Genomic DNA, 21255 nt, shown 5'->3' on the forward strand with positions numbered 1-21255 from the left:
TAAGCAGTTGCTTGTTGTCGGCTTGTTTTTAATTCAGTATTAAGCAAGTAAATTACACCTCAGCCGCAACGTAACTGCCCTATTTCCTGTGTGGTGCCTACGATGGTGTTCTCTAAATTTGATATACAAATCAATGCTTTGTTGGTACACTAGGGGGCGCTGGTTTGCTCACAATGGCAAGCTATATGGCTTCCAAGTTGTATTTTATTCTACTTGAGTGGGAGGTGACAAGACAAACCCATTTAGAAAACAAATGCAGTCAAAATAACCACAGGTCACCACTTCAAAAACGTATAATGCTTTAATGGTAAAATCAGGCTTGCATGATTTTATTTTCAAATTTGTTTTGAATTTTATTGTCATATTTCTTTACACAAGTGATGTTCTGCTTTTGTTTTATTTTTTTCTTTCCTGGTGGTTAAAGAAGAGAAAACCCAACCCTGAGCCCCAGCAGGTCTCCCACCCTCCCCACTCCACAGCACACTGACCCCCCACCCATCCGTCCTCTGAGTGGGGTGGGCTGAGGAGGCTGCTGGAGCCATCCGACTGAGCTGGTGGTGCTCAAGGCCTGAGAAAGGAACCTGGCTGGATCGCATCATTGGCACAGCAAGAGCAAGTACACTTTGCAACATTCCCATACAAGGCTGTGCTGCTCACCCTGCCCCAGCGCCAAGCCAATCCCCATCCATCTATCCAACCAACCCCCACTGCGCCTGGTCGAGAGCTTCCCAGACTTTGGTGTCATGCCTCAGGCATCTGGAAGTGCCTGGGTCGGAGGATCGAACCCTCCACCACACCACCAGATAGATCACAGCATCAGGCCGCTGCTACAGCCCTGCCATTAGGCCTAGGGTTGCCTGGTGCTCCATGTCCACCTCACGTGTACGTGTTGCCTCAGCAGTGCAAACCTCCTGAACAGAGAACGTGGCGTTCTCTCTCGCTACATTAAAAGCAATCTGACGCCAATTCAGAGCTGCCAATGAGGCTTGATGAGATTACACACACACACACTGCTCTGACAACAGGCTGCGCTGTACAAGTTGTCCCCTCCACCCCCGCAAAACCCTTACTGCTGCAACTTTCTTAAAGGTTTGCATACTGATGATTTACAGTGGACAGACACATGGCATTTCTGGGACAACAAAAAAAAGGCGCCTAGCCTGGCAGCACTGCCCGTTTGGGCAAACCATGACAGAGCTGAGGGCACACGGTCTGGTGCAGAGTGAGCAAAGCCATAGAACCTTTGACATGGAAATACTGCATAATATCATATACATCAATATATACATCTACGTGTGTGTGTGTGTGTGTGTATTGTGATGAAAAAGGCGGTTATGCAGTGAACGCACTTGGGAAAAAACGAGTTCTTAAAGGCTGAATTCAAAGAAACAGTAGCAGCAGCAGTAGCGTGGCCTTCCCCCGAGAAGCAGAAATGGCACTCAAGCTTTTAAGATGCTTATCTGGCACTCGGAACTAAAACACAAAAGACATTAGCGGTGTATACTAGCATGTGGAGAAAGCCAGACACAGTGATCACAAGGGAGAGTTGGCCCATACACATGGTGCAATACCTCTCTTTAGTGTTACAGTACATTATGTGGAAAATTGTGAATAACTAAATTCAATCAATTCATTTTCATTAGACGATGTACCTTACTTGGGTGACAAATTATTTTCCCTTTTCTAGATTCTGATAGGGATTCATTTTACACTGCTTGATGTTTTATCTTACAACTTATCAAAGCAAACAAAGCCAACTGATATTTTGATATAGTCCAGAGCTGAATTGTCATAGAGTGGCCAAATTGAATTGAGTGTCCACTTCTGACTCCAGAGGCATCAGGTTCCCACCCCTGGTGATCAAAGTGTTTCAAGTGTGTCAAAGCGCAAAAAAGTCTTTAGGTGCACTGGTGCAAAAAGGGAGGGGGCGGCGTGTATATGTGTGTGTGAGCGTGTGTGTGTGTGTGTGTGTAAGTAATTGTGGAACAGTCAAGGGGGAAATGGTAACTGGGAGTGTGTTGGTTGCAGGCACACATGAATCAAAAATAAACAAATAAAACAAAACTGCATTTCAGATCACACAGCCAGCACCCACATCACAAGTCAGTAGCAGTACCGCACAGCACTGCACTGCACAGCACTGATGACCGCTCAGAGAGTGCTGGCTGAGAAGAATACTGCCATGGCAACCGCAAATGATGAACAGGCACTGGACTCTGCCCTCATCCCCCACCCCACCCCCAACACCTACAGAAGTACAGCCATACAGTAGGTACAGAACACTGCAAAGATCAGCACTCATCTGAAAGCCATGCTTTCTTGGTCTTTCAGGGTCATTCACCCTTTCTGTCTCTCTTCCTTAAGGTCCAGGTTAAAATTCATGTCTCTTTCCATGAGCAAAAAAGCAAGGACTTATTTACAAGCATTAAAAACACAATTGTTATGACATGACATGATTCCGGTGTGGCGTCGATCCATAATTAAAAAGACGTTTTGGTGACAAAGTGGAGTCCGATCCCAGAGCCCACTGACAGAACATGCGATTAAGGCAAACAGTCCAGCTTCATTTCAGCTGTACCCACGATAAAAACACAAATCAGACTTCCCATGATCCTCTGCGGCCTACGGAAATCCTTTTGGCATTCAAAAAGGACCACAGGTTCAAGTTCATCTCGCGATCAGAAGAATCCCGGAGGTGTGTTTTTTTTGTGTGTTTTTTAAAAACCTGCTCAGAAAAAAAACTGCGTCTTCTCTGAAATGTCACTGTAAAATCACACTGTACGTCAACAGAGTACATCGAAAGTGTGTTTTGGAGTTTACTTTGAAAACTTCGGCTCAGGACTGAAGATACATGAACCGTTGTCTGCTGGTAACCATTCATGATACAGCAATATCTGGGCCTCCTTTAGCAAGTCCACACCTGAGAAGACAAGAGAATGGAGGTGTTCAACATGGCTTGACCATGACTTGCCCATGGCTTCAACCTGAGATTAGAGTTAAATTGATCAGCATGTCAACGTGTCATTGTAATTCTGGCTTCAGAAAGTCAAATAAATCCTGCCCTGTCCTGCCTGTGCACTTGATCTACCTGGCTAAAGAGCTGTGCTACTGGTTTAATGAAAGTTTGAAACAAATATGTGTTAGAACTAGTGCTGTCTACATTACTGAATTAATCTTCAACATTAATTTGAAAAAGAAAAAAAAATGTTTTAAAAAAATTACCGCCAATTAATCGCAGGTGACTGCTATTGAGCCTCATTCACTTTCAGAGGCTGTAGTAAGCTCAGGTAGAGCAAGGATGAAGACCACGGTATAAACTCGACGATCTAATGCATCCATTGGCTTCACTTTGACCTGACACACTGGCATGTTAGCTAGAGGGCTAAATTTCACTCCGAATCTAGCCACCATTTAGGCAAAGGAGAAACTGGCATGGTCATTTTCAAAAAAGGTCTTTGAATTTGCTCTCTCTCTTTCTCTCTCTTCCATGTGAGAGCGGTTTGATTCTCTCTCTGCCCTGATGTCTTGTTTTCACATTTACATAGACTACCGTGAACCTCTTCGTAGCGCTCCCTACTGGTGAGCTGGGGTCTTACCTTAACCGTGCTGTCCACAGCGCCTGAGAAGAGGCGTCCTCTGGACACGGCCAACGCAGTCACGCTGCCCTGGTGCCTCAGCAGTGTCTGAGTGCAGATCATGTTGTCCATGCTCCACACCTACAGACAGACAGGCAGACAGGACACACACACACACACACACAAAAACACACACACACACACACACACACAAAAGTTAATCACAGCAAAGAAAACAGACAGTGAATAATTATAGCCTCCATATTGTATCAGTGCACTATTTATGCTTGTATTTCCAGTCCCATGTCTAGCAGCTGCCCCTTGGACCGATACCATTAGCGGTGACATTAGGAGCCACCACGCTCAGTGAGCGCAATCATGAGTGGGGTAATGACTCCGCAAGCCTCTATCCTAGTGCCAAGACTGCGTGTGTGTGCATGATGGTCAGAGAGGTAGCTCTGGAGGGAGCTGAGAGACCCTGAGGGAGCGGTCGTAAGATACACTGAACACATTGGTCTGGTCTGGTGTGTGTGTGTGTGTGTGTGTGTGTGTGTGTGTGACGGTTAAGGGGGGGGGCTCCGGAGCTCAACGATCCTGATGGAGCGGTCATAAGAGGCACTGAAAAATTTGGTCTGGTCTGGCGTGCGTGTGTGTGTGTGTGTGTGTGTGTGTGATGGTTAGAGAGGTGGCTCCGGAGCTTACTGACCCTGAGGGAGCGGTCGTAAGAGGCACTGAACACTTTGGTCTGGTCTGGCGTAGAGATGACGGCCAGGGCGTACACCGTACCCACGTGGCCTGTCAGCGTCCGCACCTGCTCCTTGGACTCAATGTCCCATACCTAGACAATAACAGAGAGAGAGAGAGAGAGAGAGAGAAAGAGAGAAAGAGAAGAAAGGGAGAGAAAGAGAAGAAAGGGGAGAGAGAGAGAGAGAGAGAGGAGAGGAAGAGAGAAAGAGAAGAAAGGGGGAGAGAGAGAGAGAGAGGAGAGGAAGAGAGAAAGAGAAGAAAGGGAGAGAGAGAGAGAGAGGAGAGGAAGAGAGAGAAAGAGAAGAAAGGGGAGAGAGAGAGAGAGAGGAGAGGAAGAGAGAAAGAGAAGAAAGGGAGAGAAAGAGAAGAAAGGGAGAGAGAGAGAGAGAGAGAGAGAGAGAGAGAGAGAGAGAGAGAGAGAGAGAGAGAGAGAGAGAGAGAGAGAGAGAGAGAGAGAAAGAGCAAACAAGAGGAGGAGAGACATTATGTAACAGGAGCATTAGGCAAGTGTCCAGCTCAATGTACTTATGGCCCAACGCATTTAGATATATGAGTCATTGGCTAATGAGGCTGCCGCTACACAGGTTTGAATCAAGTGAAGCCAAACAGGCCGTGCTGCAAAGGTTCACCAGTTGCAAACGATCTAGTTAAATTGCTCAGAGTGTATATAAAAGAACAAAGAATCCATTGCCAGAAAAAGGTCCAGCAAGATCAATTATAGGCCAACTCAATATTGCTGGTCTTAAAAGGGTTCATCGAGTCTAGAGTTCTATAAGGCCTTATGACCAAGGATGTGGACTCTAAACAAGAAAATTGTGTTTACAAGGAAGAACCATTACTCTCAATCCATCTGATACAGACCAAGAATGCATTTATTCATGAACATATATTTGAGGTTTCCTCAGAAGACTATGAAAACTTTAATTTTAAGAAATGACTGGTGGCATAACAGTTAGGGAATTCTGAGCAAGGCACTTAAGCCCAAGTTGCTCGAGGGGTGGCTCTTCAAAATGTCGCTCTGGATAACTGCATAAAATATAAAAATTTCAAAAATGTCCCTTACGTGGATGAGGTTCTCGTAGGTGCCACACACAATGTGGTGATTGGTTACGGCGATGGAGTAGACACTGCCTCCTGACGTCTGCAGGACGTGGACACACTCCAGGGAGCGAATGTCCCAGATCTGGGGGATGGACAGGAAGGGGGGGAGGGGGGACCTCACGGTGTCAGAACACACAGATCTGAGACAGGCCTCATGCGACTGCACGCTCCAGTGGCCAGATTAGTTAGGCACACTCACAACTGCAGCAGAGGCATCAAACATGTAGACAATCTGTGCAATCTGTTGTGGGAATGTATTGTCCTGTTCCCATTATGAAAGGTTCTGCAAGTTCAATTGTATTTTTTAAATTCTTTTTTTTAGATAAAAGAGCATGTTGTATTTTCAGGGCTTAAAATTCATTTTTCAAAATGGGGGGGAATTCCCCCCTTAGGTTATTCATGTAGGGGGGATTTACACAATTTGGGGGAGGGGGTCGATTCTGATACCAAGTCAAGAATTGCGATTTCAATACTTCGATACTTTTTTTTTTTTTAAAAAAGTGTTTGATTTTGGGGCCCCACCACCCTGGCGTCATCAGTAATATATACTGTAGTGGGATCATTCACAACAGTGGACATCCTAGATTCTGCTTGACTCTCTCCACACACACAAACACACACTGAAAATGATAGCTTATGTGATATGTTTCTATCATATATTTTTGAATTCATATAGAGTGTATTTATTTAATAATGCATTTAGCATTTTACTAGTAATTACTAGTAGCTAAACATATTTAGTCATTTGAATGCCTCATATTGACGTTTAACCCATAACACTTAGGCATATCTTTAATGTGGTGTGTAGGTCCAATTGAGTGCACATTGCTGATGAGTAGGTGTAATTGAGTGCCTGTCACTTTAAGAAAATACGTGAGAGTAATTCTATGGAGTAATTAGCCCCCCTTCAACCGGTTTTAGGCTATAGTCGCTAGTGAATAAAAGTTGTGCATAGTGCGGTATGTGTATGCAAATTATTATGTTTTCTATGTCATTAGATACAATAAATGTTCAAAAAACTAACATGTCGAAGACAATCTTTCTGTTGACGTGACCTGAGCTAGCAGGATCGTTACCAAGGAGCTCTTTCCAGATGTAAAAGTTTGCCATGGTAAGCGTGAGCCTATTTGGCGTAGCGCAAAAGTGGTTCTCTCTCTCTCTCTCTCTCTCCGTGTGTGTGCGTCTGCATGAGGCTATGTTCAATTCAACTTCGCCACTTAATGATTAGGCTATATTAACGCCATCAGACAGGCTGTAAAAGTGTATCACGGGAATTTCTCGCATTATGATGGCTAGAGTTGCGGGACTTGAACAAATTATGCGCAATACCCGCAATCCCGCAGTGAAATTTAAGCCCTGTTTTTTCCATGTAATATCTCAGTCTACAGTGTCTAGAGTAGAGTAGCTTTTTACTGCCCTCCAAGTTAATAAGACTAGTCAGTATGTCAACATCGAGGTGTGTCGCCCTAGGCTTCATTATGCCACTACAAACATGGTAAAGACTAAAAAGCACGATACATATATTTATACTAACTACACTGTAAAAACTCAAATGAAAGTAAATATGAAATCCTAGCCCTCTTACATGTTCATGTATGTACAGTACCCTCCAGAATTATTGGCACCTCTGCTAAAGTTGACTAAAAACCGGTATAAAACATAATCTGTTGGTGATTTATTGTAATCTCACAATGAAAAAATACCTTCTTAAGCCTCCATTTGCCAATAAAACAGCTTGTTCTGTTCTGGTCTTATTCTCCTATGACACCCCATAAAGTTAGAGAATACAAAGCAAGGGATTTAAGACCGTTTGTCTTTACAAAATCTCCCCAGATCGTCCAGATTCCTAGGTCCACACTTGTGCATTCTCCTCTTTGACTCACCCCACTGTTTTTCTAACCTGTTTTCTAACTGTTCAGCAAACCATATTTGTTTTGATCTGGACATTTGTTTTGGTTCATTGACCTGATGAATGATCCAATCATGACTAACTTTTAGTGTCTTGGCAAAGATTGACAGATTTCCTTTGAAAATGTTTTTCTTGGTATTGATGAAACCATGCACCTTAATTAGATTCCCAAAGCCTTTGGGAATAAAAACAGCCCCACAATAGCACAGCCCCTCCACCATAATTCTCATTAGGCATGGGGTTCTTTTCAGTATAGCCATTCTTCTATGTATGCCAAACACACCTAAAGTGTTTCTAGCCAAAGAGCGCAATTTTCATTTTAATCTGACAATAGACCAGACAAAGTCACTGTACCATTCAGTAACTCCTACTGTTTACATTGACTAATTACCTGGCATGCCCTCTAAATAATCTATTAGCAGTGAGGCCACTTTTGAAGATTTTTTTGGGGACTAGGTGACCCCAAGATGATACCTTTGTCTGTAACTCTCCAACAGTGGTTCTTATGGAATGTTTTGCCTATCATCATATTATTTTAATAATTGTTTTAACTGTAAATATAGGCATTTTTAAAGTACCTAGTTGTCATAGACATTCTCTGACTGACAAATGTCAACACACTTTCTTTTTTATTTAAATTTAGTGTATTCTCTTGTCTTTCCGATGTTGAAAAATGACTAGAGGATTTAGCCTCTGTGTGACTATTTTCATACCATAGTGAAAAAGAAGGTCATGAACTACTTCTGAAAGTTCACAGAAAGTCACTCTGATTAACCTAAATAAGTTGAAATTAGATAGGAAAATGCTTCTGTTAGGTTTTGTTTATAATATTTTTTAAGGGGTGCCATTAACTGTGAGCAACGTGTTTTAGTTAAAAAATATTTATTTCTTTATGAGATTTTCCTTTTTCTCAAAATAAATTTGCTTCCCTTCAAGGTTGGATTTTCCTAATTCTTTTCATTGTGAGATTACAATAAATCATCAACAGATTATTTTTTTATACCGGTTTTAAGTCAGTCAACTTTAGTAAGTAAGTATAAATACTCTTTTGATCCCGTGAGGGAAATTTGGTCTTTGCATTTATCCCAATCCGTGAATTACCCCCAACTTTAGCAGAGGTGCCAATAATTCTGGAGGGTACTGTATATAGGCAAAGAAAAAAAGCCATGCAACACAGTCCGCTTGTGAGTGTGCTTTCTCTAACTGGCAGCAACAGGCGTTGCATAACTGTATGCCTCCACTTTGACAGGCACCATCATTCTTACTGGGGAGGTGGAGATATGTATTGCAGGATAAGCACAGCCTGGCACGGCAGTGTGTGATGTTAAAATGTAAACTGTGAATGTAAACACAGTCCAGTGTTTGTTAACCATTATGAAGAGAGCTCTGCTTGAGCGGGGCCTAACACACCCTCTCTCTCTCTCACACACACACACACACACACACACAGCTATGTGGTCTTATCAGCTGTGCAAGGAGAGACTAAAGATGTCTAAGAGCTGCAGAGCCACAGCTGTAAGCCATCAACTCCATCTCCATGGCAACAGTGCAGTAGTGCAGCACTCCTCTGCCAGTGGAGAGAATGTAGAGAGTTTACATGTATGTCCCGCCCCTTAAAACACACCAAGGAATGTACAAGGGGAAAATGTGAGTGCATACATGCGGGAGTATGAATGTGTGTGTGCACGTGTGTGTAAGGGAGGCTAAGGAGATAATAAAAACTGTGTCCGCCTGTCCTTCTCTCGCTCTCTCCCTCCCTTTCTCTGTTCAACAGTGGAATGAAGATGAAAGTCTCTCTCTCTCTCTCTCTGGCATACACACACGCACATTCACTAAAACACACACACACACACACACACACACACACACACACACACACGCACACACGTATTGATGCTGGCAGAGGCAGTAGCGTTCTGTCTGCTTCCTGTCTCCGTGTCCCAGGGGCCTTAATTAGACAACTTGAGATGACAAGAGGGGGGCCTCTGTGTCCACCCCTCCCCCAGTCATCCACGGACACTCCCTTCCCTTCGCTCTCCTGCCTGTTCGCTTCATGACCACCCAGAAAGAAAGAGACTCCTCTCTTTCCAGGACCAGCTCCCATTCTCACAACCCATTATAGTCCCATTTTAAGAAATTATCCCCAACTATGCAAACAGACATGACAGAAGAGATTTGTATTCATTCTGCATCTGCCTCTGTAACGGGGTGTGGCGTGGCGTGGTGTGGTGTGGCGTGGTCTGGTTAAGGTTCTGACCTTGATGGTCTGGTAGGATCCGCTGTAGAGATGGTTCTGGGAGGCCACCAGAGCCCTCACCCAGTGATTCAAGCCAGTCAGCTCCTTCTTCAGCTTCAGCTCCGTCCCCACTATATCCCACACCTGAGTCACACAGAGAGAGAGAGAGAGAGAGAGAGAGAGAGAGAGAGAGAGAGGACAGAGAGAGAGGGGGGGCAGAGAGAGAAAGAGAGAGAGAGAAAGAAAGAGGGGGACAGAGAAAGAGGGGGGGACAGAGAGAGAGGGGACAGAGAGAGAGAGAAAAAAACACTTTCAGAGTTCTGAGTTCTGTCCCAACTATATTGCACACCCATGATGTCCATGTCTGAATGTCACACACATTCATTCAAAGTCTGTCAGTGTGTGTGTGGGGACACTTTCAGTTTGAGTCCTGTGGCCACATTACCCCTCAAACAGAGAGAAAAACACTTTCAGATTGAGTTCAGCGCACACACACACACACACACACGGGTGAGTTGGGGGTGGAATATGCTTCCAGTGAAGGCCAACAGTGAGATAAGAAAGTGGTGCAACACTGAGTTTGGAGTGAGCAGGAAAGTCCCTCTGAGATGAGATCACCGCTGACAGCACCCCTCCTCCCATTCCACTCGCCATCGCCATGGCGACAAGGAGCACAGCATGTGCTGTGAGGTGGCGCAACATTCAGCAACCGCTAAATTAAATTTCAAACCCCACAGAGAGAGAGAGAGAGAGAGAGAGAGAGACAAGAAAAAGTACTACTCCCCCCCATAGAGCATTACAGCCATATTTCCACCATCATCCTACAGCAAATTTTGTGCTAGAGTGACTTCATCTAATTAGTTACAGGAACTCAACTGGCACTAATCTCCAGGTAGACTGTTCCTGCTTGCAGAGAAACTGTAAAATGTCTGACTTCTCCTTGCTGCAACAATCCCTTATAAAAACACAACCTTCTTGGGCACAGACAATGTAATTACTTTGTGGGTTCCAAATCACCGGTGCCAAAACAATGACGACCCACACTGAGCACTGAGCCTAGGTGTAGCCAGCACGCGCTGTTGCTAACCTTAATGGCCTTGAGGGAGCCACTGAAGAGCATGTTGTGCGAGGAAACCAACGTGCAGACAGGGTTGTCATGAGCCCGAATGGTGTTTACTTTCTGTAGCGTCTGAATGTCCCAAACCTAACACACACACACAGAGAGAGAGAGAGAGAGAGAGAGAGAGAGAGAGAGAGAGAGAGAGAGAGAGAGAGGGAGGAACAACACCAATGAGAGTGACACAGTACATGGCTACTAAAAAGGATCATGTGTGTGTGTGTGTTAAACAGAGTGAGAGTTCTGCTGCTCTTACAATGATGGTGCAGTCTGCCGAGCCGCTGTAGAGACGGTTCCTGTGTCAGAGTGAGAGAGAGAAAACAAGATGAGTGTGACTCATAGATAGCACCATGGAAAACTGGGGTCTATTGTCCAGCCAAGGATAGGGGTAGGGGGGGGTTACACAGTGAAAGTGTTTATTCGTCCACCACCTACCCCTGAATGCACAATGCCAACACAATGCCATCGTGACCCTCCAGAGTCTTCTGGCACTTGTATGTGGTGCAGGTGTCCCAAACCTGACAACATCAACCACAGAGGGAGACAGGGGGGAGAAGGAGAGAGAGAGAGGGAGGGGGGGGAGAGAGAGGGAGGGGGGAGAAGGAGAGAGAGGGAGACAGGGGGGAGAAGGAGAGAGGGAGGAAGGAAGCAGTGAGAATTGTGAGGAACTTGGCTAAAGTCATCAACAGAGACTATTGTATTTTTCCTCTCTATTGTTGCGTTATTTTTGTTGTATTTTATCATTCTTTTACTTTTGTTAATTTGCCTGGACAAGCACATTGGTACAACTCATGTTTATGTCATACAAATAAACATGACTCAGCATTTACCTTGATGGTTTTGTCGGAGGAGCCACTGAAGAGTAGGTCTCCCGTGGAGTAGACACACAGACACCAGACTGGGCCCTGATGCCCCACAAACGTGCCCTTACACTTGAAGATCTGCTGAGGGTCATAGGCTGTGGGACAGGGAAGCACAAATGGCATTTGGCAAATTGACATTCAAGATCTCTTCGTCTCAGAGAAGAGTGGACAATACACAATGGTGAGGTGGAGAGAGAGGGTGGTACTTACATCCTAGGATGCCCATGTTCAACCTGGCATTTATGTGTGACAGTTCATCCTGCATATGCCAAAAGAGAAAGAAGGAAAAACATCAGCAGCAGAATCAAACCAACAATCAGCCAGAGGAACCCTAGCAAACAGGTCCGCAAATTACAGCATGCATCCCATGATTGCCATCAATGAAGAGCTGGACAACAATTATGAAAACACAGCTGTGAGTCCCAAGTGAGTATAAAGGCGAGTGGCAGCGCGTGGCAAAGAGTTGGGACTCACGTTGAGCATGGAGGCGTCTCTGCGGAACTCCATCAGGTCCTCGCTCAGCTTACTCTGGTTCTCATCCAGAACATCTGCCAGAAGAGAGCATGACTTATCAGCATCAATAGAGCAAATAAACCCTTGGCTCAGTTTGGAAATGGTCACAGTTTTGAAAAAAAAAAAAAAAAAAAAAAAAAAGAGTTCAATTACTCTTCCAGGTTTCGCACAATGACTTCGGAGCCAAGAGCAGGGGTGGAAAACTCTACGGCAAAGAGAAACTACATATACTAAATAACAATGATGGTATAAAGTTAGCAATGAAGAATGCTAATCGTCTACTGGAGAATAATGATGGCAACGTTAGTAACCACGTGGTGGTAGTGTAGTGGTTAAGGAGCTGGGCTAGCATGCCGGAACCATGAAAGGCTCTGGTTGCTCCGGGGACACTGTAATCGCTTGTAATATAGCTGACATATGTAAGTCACTTTGGTCAAAAAGGGTCTGCTAAATGTAATGTAATGAAGAATGCTAATCAGCTCACTCACCAAACTTGAGCTCCAGGTTCTTCTCCAGCTGGTCTAGCTTCTCAGACAGCTTGCCCAGCATGGAGCGCAGGAAGGAGATGTCCTGGTCCTTCTGGGCCAGCGTCACCTGCATCTCGTGGAAGCGGTCGTCTGTCTGCTGTAGGAACTCTTTCAGGCCCTCAAACTTGCACACCTCCAGGTGGGTCTCGTACGTGTCCTGGTTTCCAATGAAGGTGCACCTAGATGGAGATTGTGGACCACAGAGAAGAGGCTAGTGATTAGACGGGAGAGGCTACTATTAATCAACAGCTACGCTGGCCAACTTTTTAATGACCTGCAATCAATCATCATCAGACTCTGCACACTCAAAGCACCATGAAACCCCACAGACGCAGCCAGATTAATGAAGTTATAAACCGCTATGAGGAGACAAATGAGAACTCCGTCAGTTTGTTATTTGTCCAATAAACAAATCTATTCAAAGTTCTGTTCCATTCTAAGTTCTGTGCCAACTTACAGGCTGAATCAATACCACTGGCCTCTGCAACTGCCACCTATTTACTCAAACATGTTTTATGCTAGCCATATTGGATATTAAATTCATGGATTGGAATCTGCTGTGTCAAAGAGCCAAATCAAAGCATGATTGTGGAACCATGTGTGATTACAAAGTGTGTGTTGTGTGGTGTGTGTGTGTGTGTGGTCCAACAATGCTTGGCAGTTGGCACAAAACAAACTGCTTTAACACAATACTCTACAGCAGCCTGCGATTACTTGAAGCAGAGACAAAAATAAAAATGTACAGTGTGGTTGCTATGGTAGCACTCTTACCCATATTTGGAGTGGGGGCACTTGATGTGCTCACATTCCTTTAGGTGAGCCTCCAGGTTCATGGTGAGCAGTGGCGGGCAGCTGGGGTTGTTAGGGCAACGCACCGGCCGATAGTCGCAGCTGACCTCATGCTCTCTACCATGGGGCAGAACAAAAACAAAGCCATCATTCCGCTGATGCATTCACCAGAACATGTTCACTACAACTAACAAACTCTAAAAGCTTCTGAACTCCAAGATAGAAGGGAGGCAGCATATGCTGCAACTGCTGCAGCAGCTGGCACACACACATACACACTAATCAGCTGAGTCAGGAAGGTTTTAGCACACTCACTTCCTGGTGCTGAGCTTGATGGTGAAGGGACAGCCTAGAGGGTCCACTTCAAAGGCACCGGGCTTGCCGGACGCCGCCGGGCGACATCCGTACTTGCAGTGGATGAAGAGCTCGCCGATCTGCTCCGCCACGGCGATGTTGTTCACCACCACCGTCAACTTGGAGTTGTCCACAGGACACTTCTCTGAAGAGAGAGAGAGAGAGAGCGCAATTTCAACACTCTGAAATGACAACATCCACTAAAACCTCAGACCGCTATAAGAGAGAAGATAGCAGAGGTAGAACCTGTGGCTACTTCTGTGAAAACAGAAAAAGAGGAAACGTGCATATCCTCTCTGACTAAGCCCTGCGTGTATGTTGTCATTGAGACACAATGCATCATTCACTGGATTCACCTGACCAAGCCACTGCTACTGCGTATATGCATAACATATGTAATCACATGAATGAATGTTAACAACTCACATATGACAAAAAAAAATGATGTTGTACCTGAAGTCAAGGCACACCTCCTGCAAAAGGTGTGCTGTAGGTCCAGAAGAGAGGGGTATGGGGTCGTGAAGAATCACATTGGGGTGGCCACACAGAGACAAACAGAGAGAGAGACAAAATGAGGCACATGAGTGTTAGTTAAATGGCAAAGGCAACCTTTCAGAGTTGGCGCTCCTATTGAGCGCTCATTTCCAGTCGCAGTTGCAGCGTTGGACCGGCCACGGTAAATGGGTCAATGAGGCGAACGTTCCCAGCACAGCACTGACAGGAAATCAATAGATGGCGCCGATCCCAGACGCATGACAAGCGTCGCTTCCACAAGACCACCCCGCTCCCCCGGGGAGAGAGAGACAACAGAGAGAGAGATAGAGAGGGGGACAGATAGAGAGGGAGGGAGAAAAGAGTGCGAACAGCTGACTGTTGACTCACCCCACAGGTGGTGATGACGGGGTCCTTGAAAACACTACAACACAGCTGGCAGCACAGCTTCACTGAAGGCTGCTCCGCAAACACCTGAGGCTCCTGGAGGAAGGAAGGAGAGAGGGGGACACATGAATTAGAGAAGAGAGGAGGAGAGACGATACAAAAAGACACAGAATGAAAAAGAAGAGAGTGGAGAACCGAAGGCAGCTAAAAACACTACGTTAGAGACAGACAGTAGAATAATGAGAGATAAAGACCGAAAGAGAGAGAGAGAGAAAGAAAAAACAAGAGAGAGAGAGAGACCGAAAGAAAGAAAGAACAGAAAGAGAGAGAGAAAGAATGATAAAGGACAGAGAGTGCAGGTCTACACAGGAGTGTGGGCGGCTGGCCAGAGACTCACCGTGTCCTCCTCTTCCTCGTGGAGGGAGAAGGTGGAGCGGAGGGACATGTTGGACTCGGAGTGCAGGGAGCGGACAGAGATGGCCGAGTCGGAGCGCCGCGGTGTGCTGATGGGGGGCTGGAGGGGGAGGGGGCAGAGCTTAGCTCGGTCACTCAAGAACAGCACCAGAGCTGCTCTGTTGTCTTACTACACAACAATGCTGCTCTGACACTGCTGTCGTTCATAAAGTCACCAAGTGCTGTTCGCGCTCCAGTGCCATCCTCAACAGTGCAAAACTACTTGGGTTTCACTACAGACTACCCAGAATCATTATCTTTCACATACACAACATATTTCATAGGGCCCTAGTAGACATACTGTATAGTGCAAAATCAGTCAATGAGCACAGTGTCTAATGCCTGAGCTAAAGTCATTATGTGGTGTGAGAACTTTGAGCTGGCCTATAATCATCGTGATTACGGTCTTGCTCATGCTAAAAAAAAGATTTTGTACAGTTATTAGACTTTGTTAGACTTTGCCCATCATTTAAATTAGGGCCAAGAAGGTCCCTCATTTAACTATCCAGCATCTTATTGTATGTTATAGACTCTCTACAGTGTCGGCCTCTGTAGTTAATTGAGTATGACACTGAAACGTCCAACCATTAATTTGTCTGCAGTAATATATTAAACATGAAACACAAACTAGGCAGACAGATGCAAAGTTGCAGATGGTTTAAGAAATGTCCCCAAATAACAAGAGTCTGTTGGTCCGGTCTCATCTAGCCAGCCAGCTCTCAGCAGCACTGATCAGTGTGCCAGTCAGACATCAGAGTAGCCTAATGCTTCAGCAGATCTAACGGCTATGGAGGAGCTAGCCAAGCCGAGAGCTGTCCGTACATACACTATGCACACTAACAGATTAAATAAGGACACATTTTAGATTACTATACAGTTTCAAACCTCTAAATCATAAAGTTGTATAATTGTAAATGGTATTCTGTAACGCTAGCATAAATTCGGTGAGGACAGAATACGAATACTCTGATAGAAAAAGACAGATGAAAAGGCATCACGGTGGCCTGGTGGTTACCATGTCATCATCATCACGTGGAGAGTACGTCAAAGTGCTGGAGGATGAGGGGGTCCTGCGGTGCTGTTTGTAATTGTTGGACGTCTCCGCTGCAAAATAAGCGCACCACAGATGACAGCATGTTTTAACACCCTCTGCCGAATCGCTTCAGGGTGAGGAAACGAAAACATAGGGCAGGCAGTGTCACCGAGAGAAGAGCTTCCCTAAAGGTCTGCAAGCACACATCCTCTTAAAGTCAGGTGCAGCCGCCGGCCGTGCCAGACCGGGCAAAGTGCTCTCGGACAGGATGCGTCTGATCCTGCTCTGGTCCTCTGGGCTCTGAGCTCACCACGCTATCTGCGCTCTGTGCCTTGACCTGGGCGAGAGGGCAGGCGGCACTGCATGACCGCCACTAGCTGTGCCCTGTTCCAAGAATCACCAGAGTGCTGCTGTTCACTGGGTACTTGACTAGTATAATCATCCTATTGCCATTTTATGCTGCCTGAAAAAATATTTCACAGGGGGTACATCAGAATAGGATTAATTTTCTGTTTATTATAGCTCTGTAAACACTGAATAACAAACCACTTCATCTTGAAACTAGTTTCAGTTAATTACACTAGATTGTCTTTGTTGAGTACAGCAGAAAGTATAATAGTAATAATTATACTCAGAACAGAGTTTCCGCAAGAAAAAAATGGTGCCTGTCAAAGTGACCGGCAGAGGTTTCGTTTTCCGGACATTAGGCAACATTTTGATGATATGCCGGTCAAATATCCTATTATCCCTTCTTAATTAGTCAAATTGAGGAAAACTGGAGACAGGCTATGTAGCTTAAAGAATAACATAATCAGGCTGTATAGAATGCAACATGTTCATTAGCCTAACTTAAACATGCTTAACAAGATCTAGCCAGTATCTTTTCATGGACAGCAAGAGTCCGCTTCGTTCGTTGTTTTAAAAAGGCTACGTTGTTTGTTGCTGCTCCAGTGGTGGCTAACTTACACAGATGCGCACACACAAGAATGAGCGCTCACACCACTACCCCCCTAATGCTATGCCTCTTTATTTGATAACAATAAATTAAGAAATGTTTCCTATTCTGGGAAATGTTTAGTTTCTTTTCTTTCAGCCATGTTCAATGATACCGCTTAATTGTGCCAGAAATTATCTATGGACCAGTAGGCCTAATCGCCTTCGTCGAGGAGGCCCTAACCCTGCAGATCATAGACAGAGAACGCATAGGCCTACTGTATGCTTTGGGTAAAGAACACTTTGCATGTCCAGTGTACACGGAGAATGACAGTGTCTTGGAGCGGCCACACCCCCCGCAACTTCACTTCCAATATCACTGATTCCGACAGATACGCCCGACACTTGACGTTACCAATTTATCATCATCCATCGCGTCTGGCCTCTGAAAAAACTTTTAAGGCTAGTCTGCCTGGGCCTGGCCATGTTTGAACCGCCTCACTCATTTGTTCGTTTTTAACATGGACGCTTTTAAGCGCGTCTTCCTATTTGAAATGCAGCATAGGCTATGCGTGTTGTTTAATAGCTTACTTTTTAAACGGTAGAGCCTGTTCATTTAAAAACATAGCCAGAAGACGTATAATATAGGCTTACATATTAAGGCTTATTCTCAAATTCAGATTGCATTAGGGGACGGGATTATTAGCCAATTTCAATCGGACAATTTGACCGGAGAGATTTAATTTTGTCGGACATTTCATTTTTTTTCCGGCCAATGTCCGGTAATTACCAGACAACGGAAATCCTGACTCAGACACAAATCATTTGAAACCATGGGCCGACTGGGCAAATGAGTGAATTGTTTATGTATAATACCACGGAAGGGGGGGGGAACTCACCTTTTGCAACCGGGGCAACGGGTGAAAACGTAGGGCCAAAAGTAGTCTCCATTCTGTTCTGTTGTGCATAAAAACAGAAAAGTTTTCACTGAGTTCCATGGACAGTCAACGAGGTAAGGTAACCAATTAAGTTTAATTCATGGCAAGCGGTTCATCGTCTCCCCAGAGTGCTGCTTTGTAGTTTCACTCTATACTATCAAAGCATTACACTGAGTCATCAGCGCAGGAAGACACCTTTGACCACAGCAGTTTACAATTTACTCAAAGCACACACTTTGTCCTCTGGGTAGCTGAAACCATTGGTTTTTACTGCCACTATAAACACTCAGTAATACCACAACAAGATCAAGAGGGAGGGTGCGATTTGGCCTCCTTACCCCGTTGATGTTGTCGGCGGAGGAAATGTTGGCGTTGACGTTGACGTTGGCGATGGTGGCAGCTGCTGTTGCTGCTGCTGCTGCTACTGCAGCGCCTCCAGACAATCGATTGTAGCGCGTCGACTTACTCGAGCTCATAATCCAGAGCGGCCTCGGGAAACTGAGCTTTGGGAGCCTGGAGAATGACCCAAACAGACGGTCAGGAAGACAGACTCGCAAACATTCTGACGTACCAACACAGGCCCAGAGAAAAGCATCTTACCTGACTCAGCAGGTGGCACAACACAACTCATGGAAGAGCTACCTGCTATGTCCTGTGCGTGGACAGCATTTCATTACAGTATATGATCATTCTTGAAAACACTTTACAGGAACTAGTTTTCACAGATTCAAGTCGAGAGGACTTTTTCATTGATTCTTCACACTTCTGTCGGTGTACATCAGTCAACATTCTATGTACATAACAATGCATGTGACATTTATGTATATAAACCAAGACTCTACTGTGAAATGTTATGCATTTCCATATGTAAAGTTGCAGACTTCAAGGGAGCAACTAAAGACTCCATATAAGGATGATGGAAATGTCCCCACTGATACTCTATTAAATCTAAATAAACCCTGCACGTCTCTGCTCCTTGGATGGGATCCTTGACATTACTTGTCCTCAGTAATTAAACTTTCTATGCCAAATAAACTGTCTTGAGTATTTAAGAAATTGCAAAGGAATGCTGATATATGACTCTCATGAGGACCATGGGCTTGGCAAACACCTGCTAAGACAAGAAATCTTTAATTGACTGTGTGACCAAAGAGCCCTTTGAGAGATCCTGTACATAACCAGCCATTTTCATTTAGACGATACCTGGTGTTTGTGCTGTTCTTTACGGAGAGATTTCCCAAAAAGAACTCCAGTGTCCTGAATCATAACCTACTGCCTGTATATGATAATATCTTACAAATCACTAGTGCCCTATATTATACTAACTGAGAATGAAACGGCTAACTACACCTAGAAACTATTTGAGCATGAAATGTACCACAAGATCATGTAGATATTTAAAACTGAAGAACCTCACCCTTTCCTAACATGGCCAAACCCACAACTTTTTTACAAAATGGTAGCCAAAATGCATATGGCATCCAATATACTAACTCAATAAGAATATTTTTCACCATGTTCTTAAACTACTGCTTGAAAAGGCCTCCAGTAAGTTGTAAAAGACTTTTAAATTTCCCAAACGACAATAAGCACTTAAAATGTCGGAATTACCCAACAATAATATAAAAATAACAACTTCATATCACAAAACGCATTAGATGGCTTCTTTCTGAAGTTGTTCAGGATCTACTTCTACTAGTCCTTCCAAATGATGTAAACAGAAAGGCATGCGGGTCAGGTCATTTGGGGAGCCGTTTCTTTTAACCAATGAGACTTCAAGAAATGTAATCCTTTTTCTACGTCATTACTTTTGTCCAAATTCCCGTCAGAGACGCTTCAGTAGGGGGCGGAGGACTTAGAGGTCTGATGGGACATTTTACCGAGCTAAACCACTGTACATGACATGAGCAAATCCATCTAACATGTATAGGCCCTACATCTCTAATGCGTTTAACAAAAGAAGACTGTAAAAAGTAGGCTATACCAACGATCCCTAAAGTTCCAATACAATCAACAACAGTAAATCTTAACCAATTCACTAAAATTGGATAGGCTAATTAGAACAAGGACTCCTCGGCTAACAAACTAGTAAACATATATCCCAGATGACACAAACTGCCAAACAATAACGTTATATCAAATAGTGGCATGATACGAAGTGATATTATTTCAGACTGAGGCAAGGTTATATGACACTTCAGTTACGAGTGTTTAAGTTAAGTTAAATGTAGGGTAAGTAACGTTAAATGTAGGGTAAATAACTTGGTGTAACTTAGCCATGTTCCTGACAAATACCAAGGCAAGCTAGCAAGCTAGCAGGCTGACGTTACATGGTCTAAAAACAATGCCGATGCTCTATTCGGCCATCTGCGCAAATAAACTCCATAGTTGACTACAATACTATATAACAGAACAACTTGTATTACCTTTATCTCCGCACGGCTCTTGATTGATATTAAGGGATGGCGCAACGAACATGATGAAAAGTCACTATCAGCTATGGCGTGACAGGAATCCTTCCTGAATCACACAAGACTACACTATGCGTTTCTAAGCTTGCATAACGATGACATTCTACGGTATAACAATCATGTTTGATGTCTTTGCTGTCTGTTTTACATACAAACTACAATGTACAAATCGGTAAGAATGGCACACTGCTAGCACACTGCTAGTCTTAATGGTAGTTCACGTTGCCATAAAGCTAACGTTAACGTTACCCTGCTATCGCAAACTAGCTCTAGATAAATTGCACAAACGGTTTAGAGCCCAATTATTGGGCAATCCGTATTGAAACACTTGGCGTAACATAATAACCATTTTACATTGCAGTAAAATCATAGCAAATCGAAATATCGGTAACGATCATGGAGGGGAAAAAATCTCACCATTGATGCTACACCACAATCTGCAGATGAAATTCTCATCTTCCTCTCTACCACACTCCTCAAACAACAAACCCGGACTTCTGTGAGTTGTAGTGCGCTACGTCTAGACGCCATATTGGTCAATGGACAATATCTTACACTGGACTACAAAGCCCCACAAATCATTTCGGTGCGTTCCTTAAATGTAACCATCATTGGTTAGTTTGTTAACATTCCGCCCAATTTGCACACTTTCATTGGTGAATTCCAAGAGCAATCTGTGAACATCACAACATCCTTCTCCACTGTAATTGTTCACAGATGTGGCTGCTTCTCTCATCCAAGGAATAACCTTCCTCCAAGCGGCTGCCATAGGCACGTGTTTGATGGTGTGATCGAATAAACGTGTTGGGAATGTGAG

At 44.4% G+C, this 21255-nt stretch overlaps 1 protein-coding gene across 3 annotated transcripts; it reads right to left on the minus strand.

The window, feature by feature from the left end:
* Positions 1-282: 282 nt before the first annotated feature.
* Positions 283-20942, minus strand: traf7 (TNF receptor-associated factor 7). 3 transcript variants are annotated; one of them, XM_048245718.1, is made up of 21 exons: positions 20856-20942; positions 18306-18480; positions 17929-17986; positions 16079-16167; positions 15008-15124; positions 14614-14706; positions 14185-14218; positions 13693-13876; positions 13360-13494; positions 12550-12767; positions 12023-12096; positions 11759-11807; positions 11516-11643; positions 11121-11203; positions 10942-10981; positions 10656-10772; positions 9590-9712; positions 5386-5505; positions 4282-4413; positions 3597-3716; positions 283-2920 (listed from the first exon to the last, which is right to left on the minus strand). In XM_048245718.1, exons 2-21 carry the CDS (start codon positions 18441-18443, stop codon positions 2906-2908), a joined length of 2067 nt encoding a protein of 688 aa, XP_048101675.1. In that variant the 5' UTR covers positions 18444-18480; positions 20856-20942; the 3' UTR covers positions 283-2905. The 3 variants fall into 3 exon arrangements, with proteins under 3 accessions (XP_048101675.1, XP_048101676.1, XP_048101678.1); XM_048245719.1 differs by lacking the exon at positions 20856-20942 and adding an exon at positions 20394-20830; XM_048245721.1 differs by lacking the exon at positions 20856-20942 and adding an exon at positions 18568-18683.
* Positions 20943-21255: the final 313 nt, after the last annotated feature.

This window comes from Alosa alosa, chromosome 6 (genome assembly GCF_017589495.1).
Source record: "Alosa alosa isolate M-15738 ecotype Scorff River chromosome 6, AALO_Geno_1.1, whole genome shotgun sequence".
NCBI classification, from domain to species: Eukaryota; Metazoa; Chordata; class Actinopteri; order Clupeiformes; family Clupeidae; genus Alosa; species Alosa alosa.

Excerpts from the sequence above, each read along its gene's own strand:
- traf7 (XM_048245718.1), bottom strand. The coding sequence starts at position 18,443 with ATGAGCTCGAGTAAGTCGACGCGCTACAATCGATTGTCTGGAGGCGCT. Across the intron at positions 16,168-17,928 it reads CGTTGCCCCGGTTGCAAAAG|CGGAGACGTCCAACAATTAC; the intron begins GTGAGTTCCCCC and ends CTTATTTTGCAG. Across the intron at positions 11,204-11,515 it reads CCTCCGACAAAACCATCAAG|GTTTGGGACACCTGCACCAC; the intron begins GTAAATGCTGAG and ends TGATGTTGTCAG.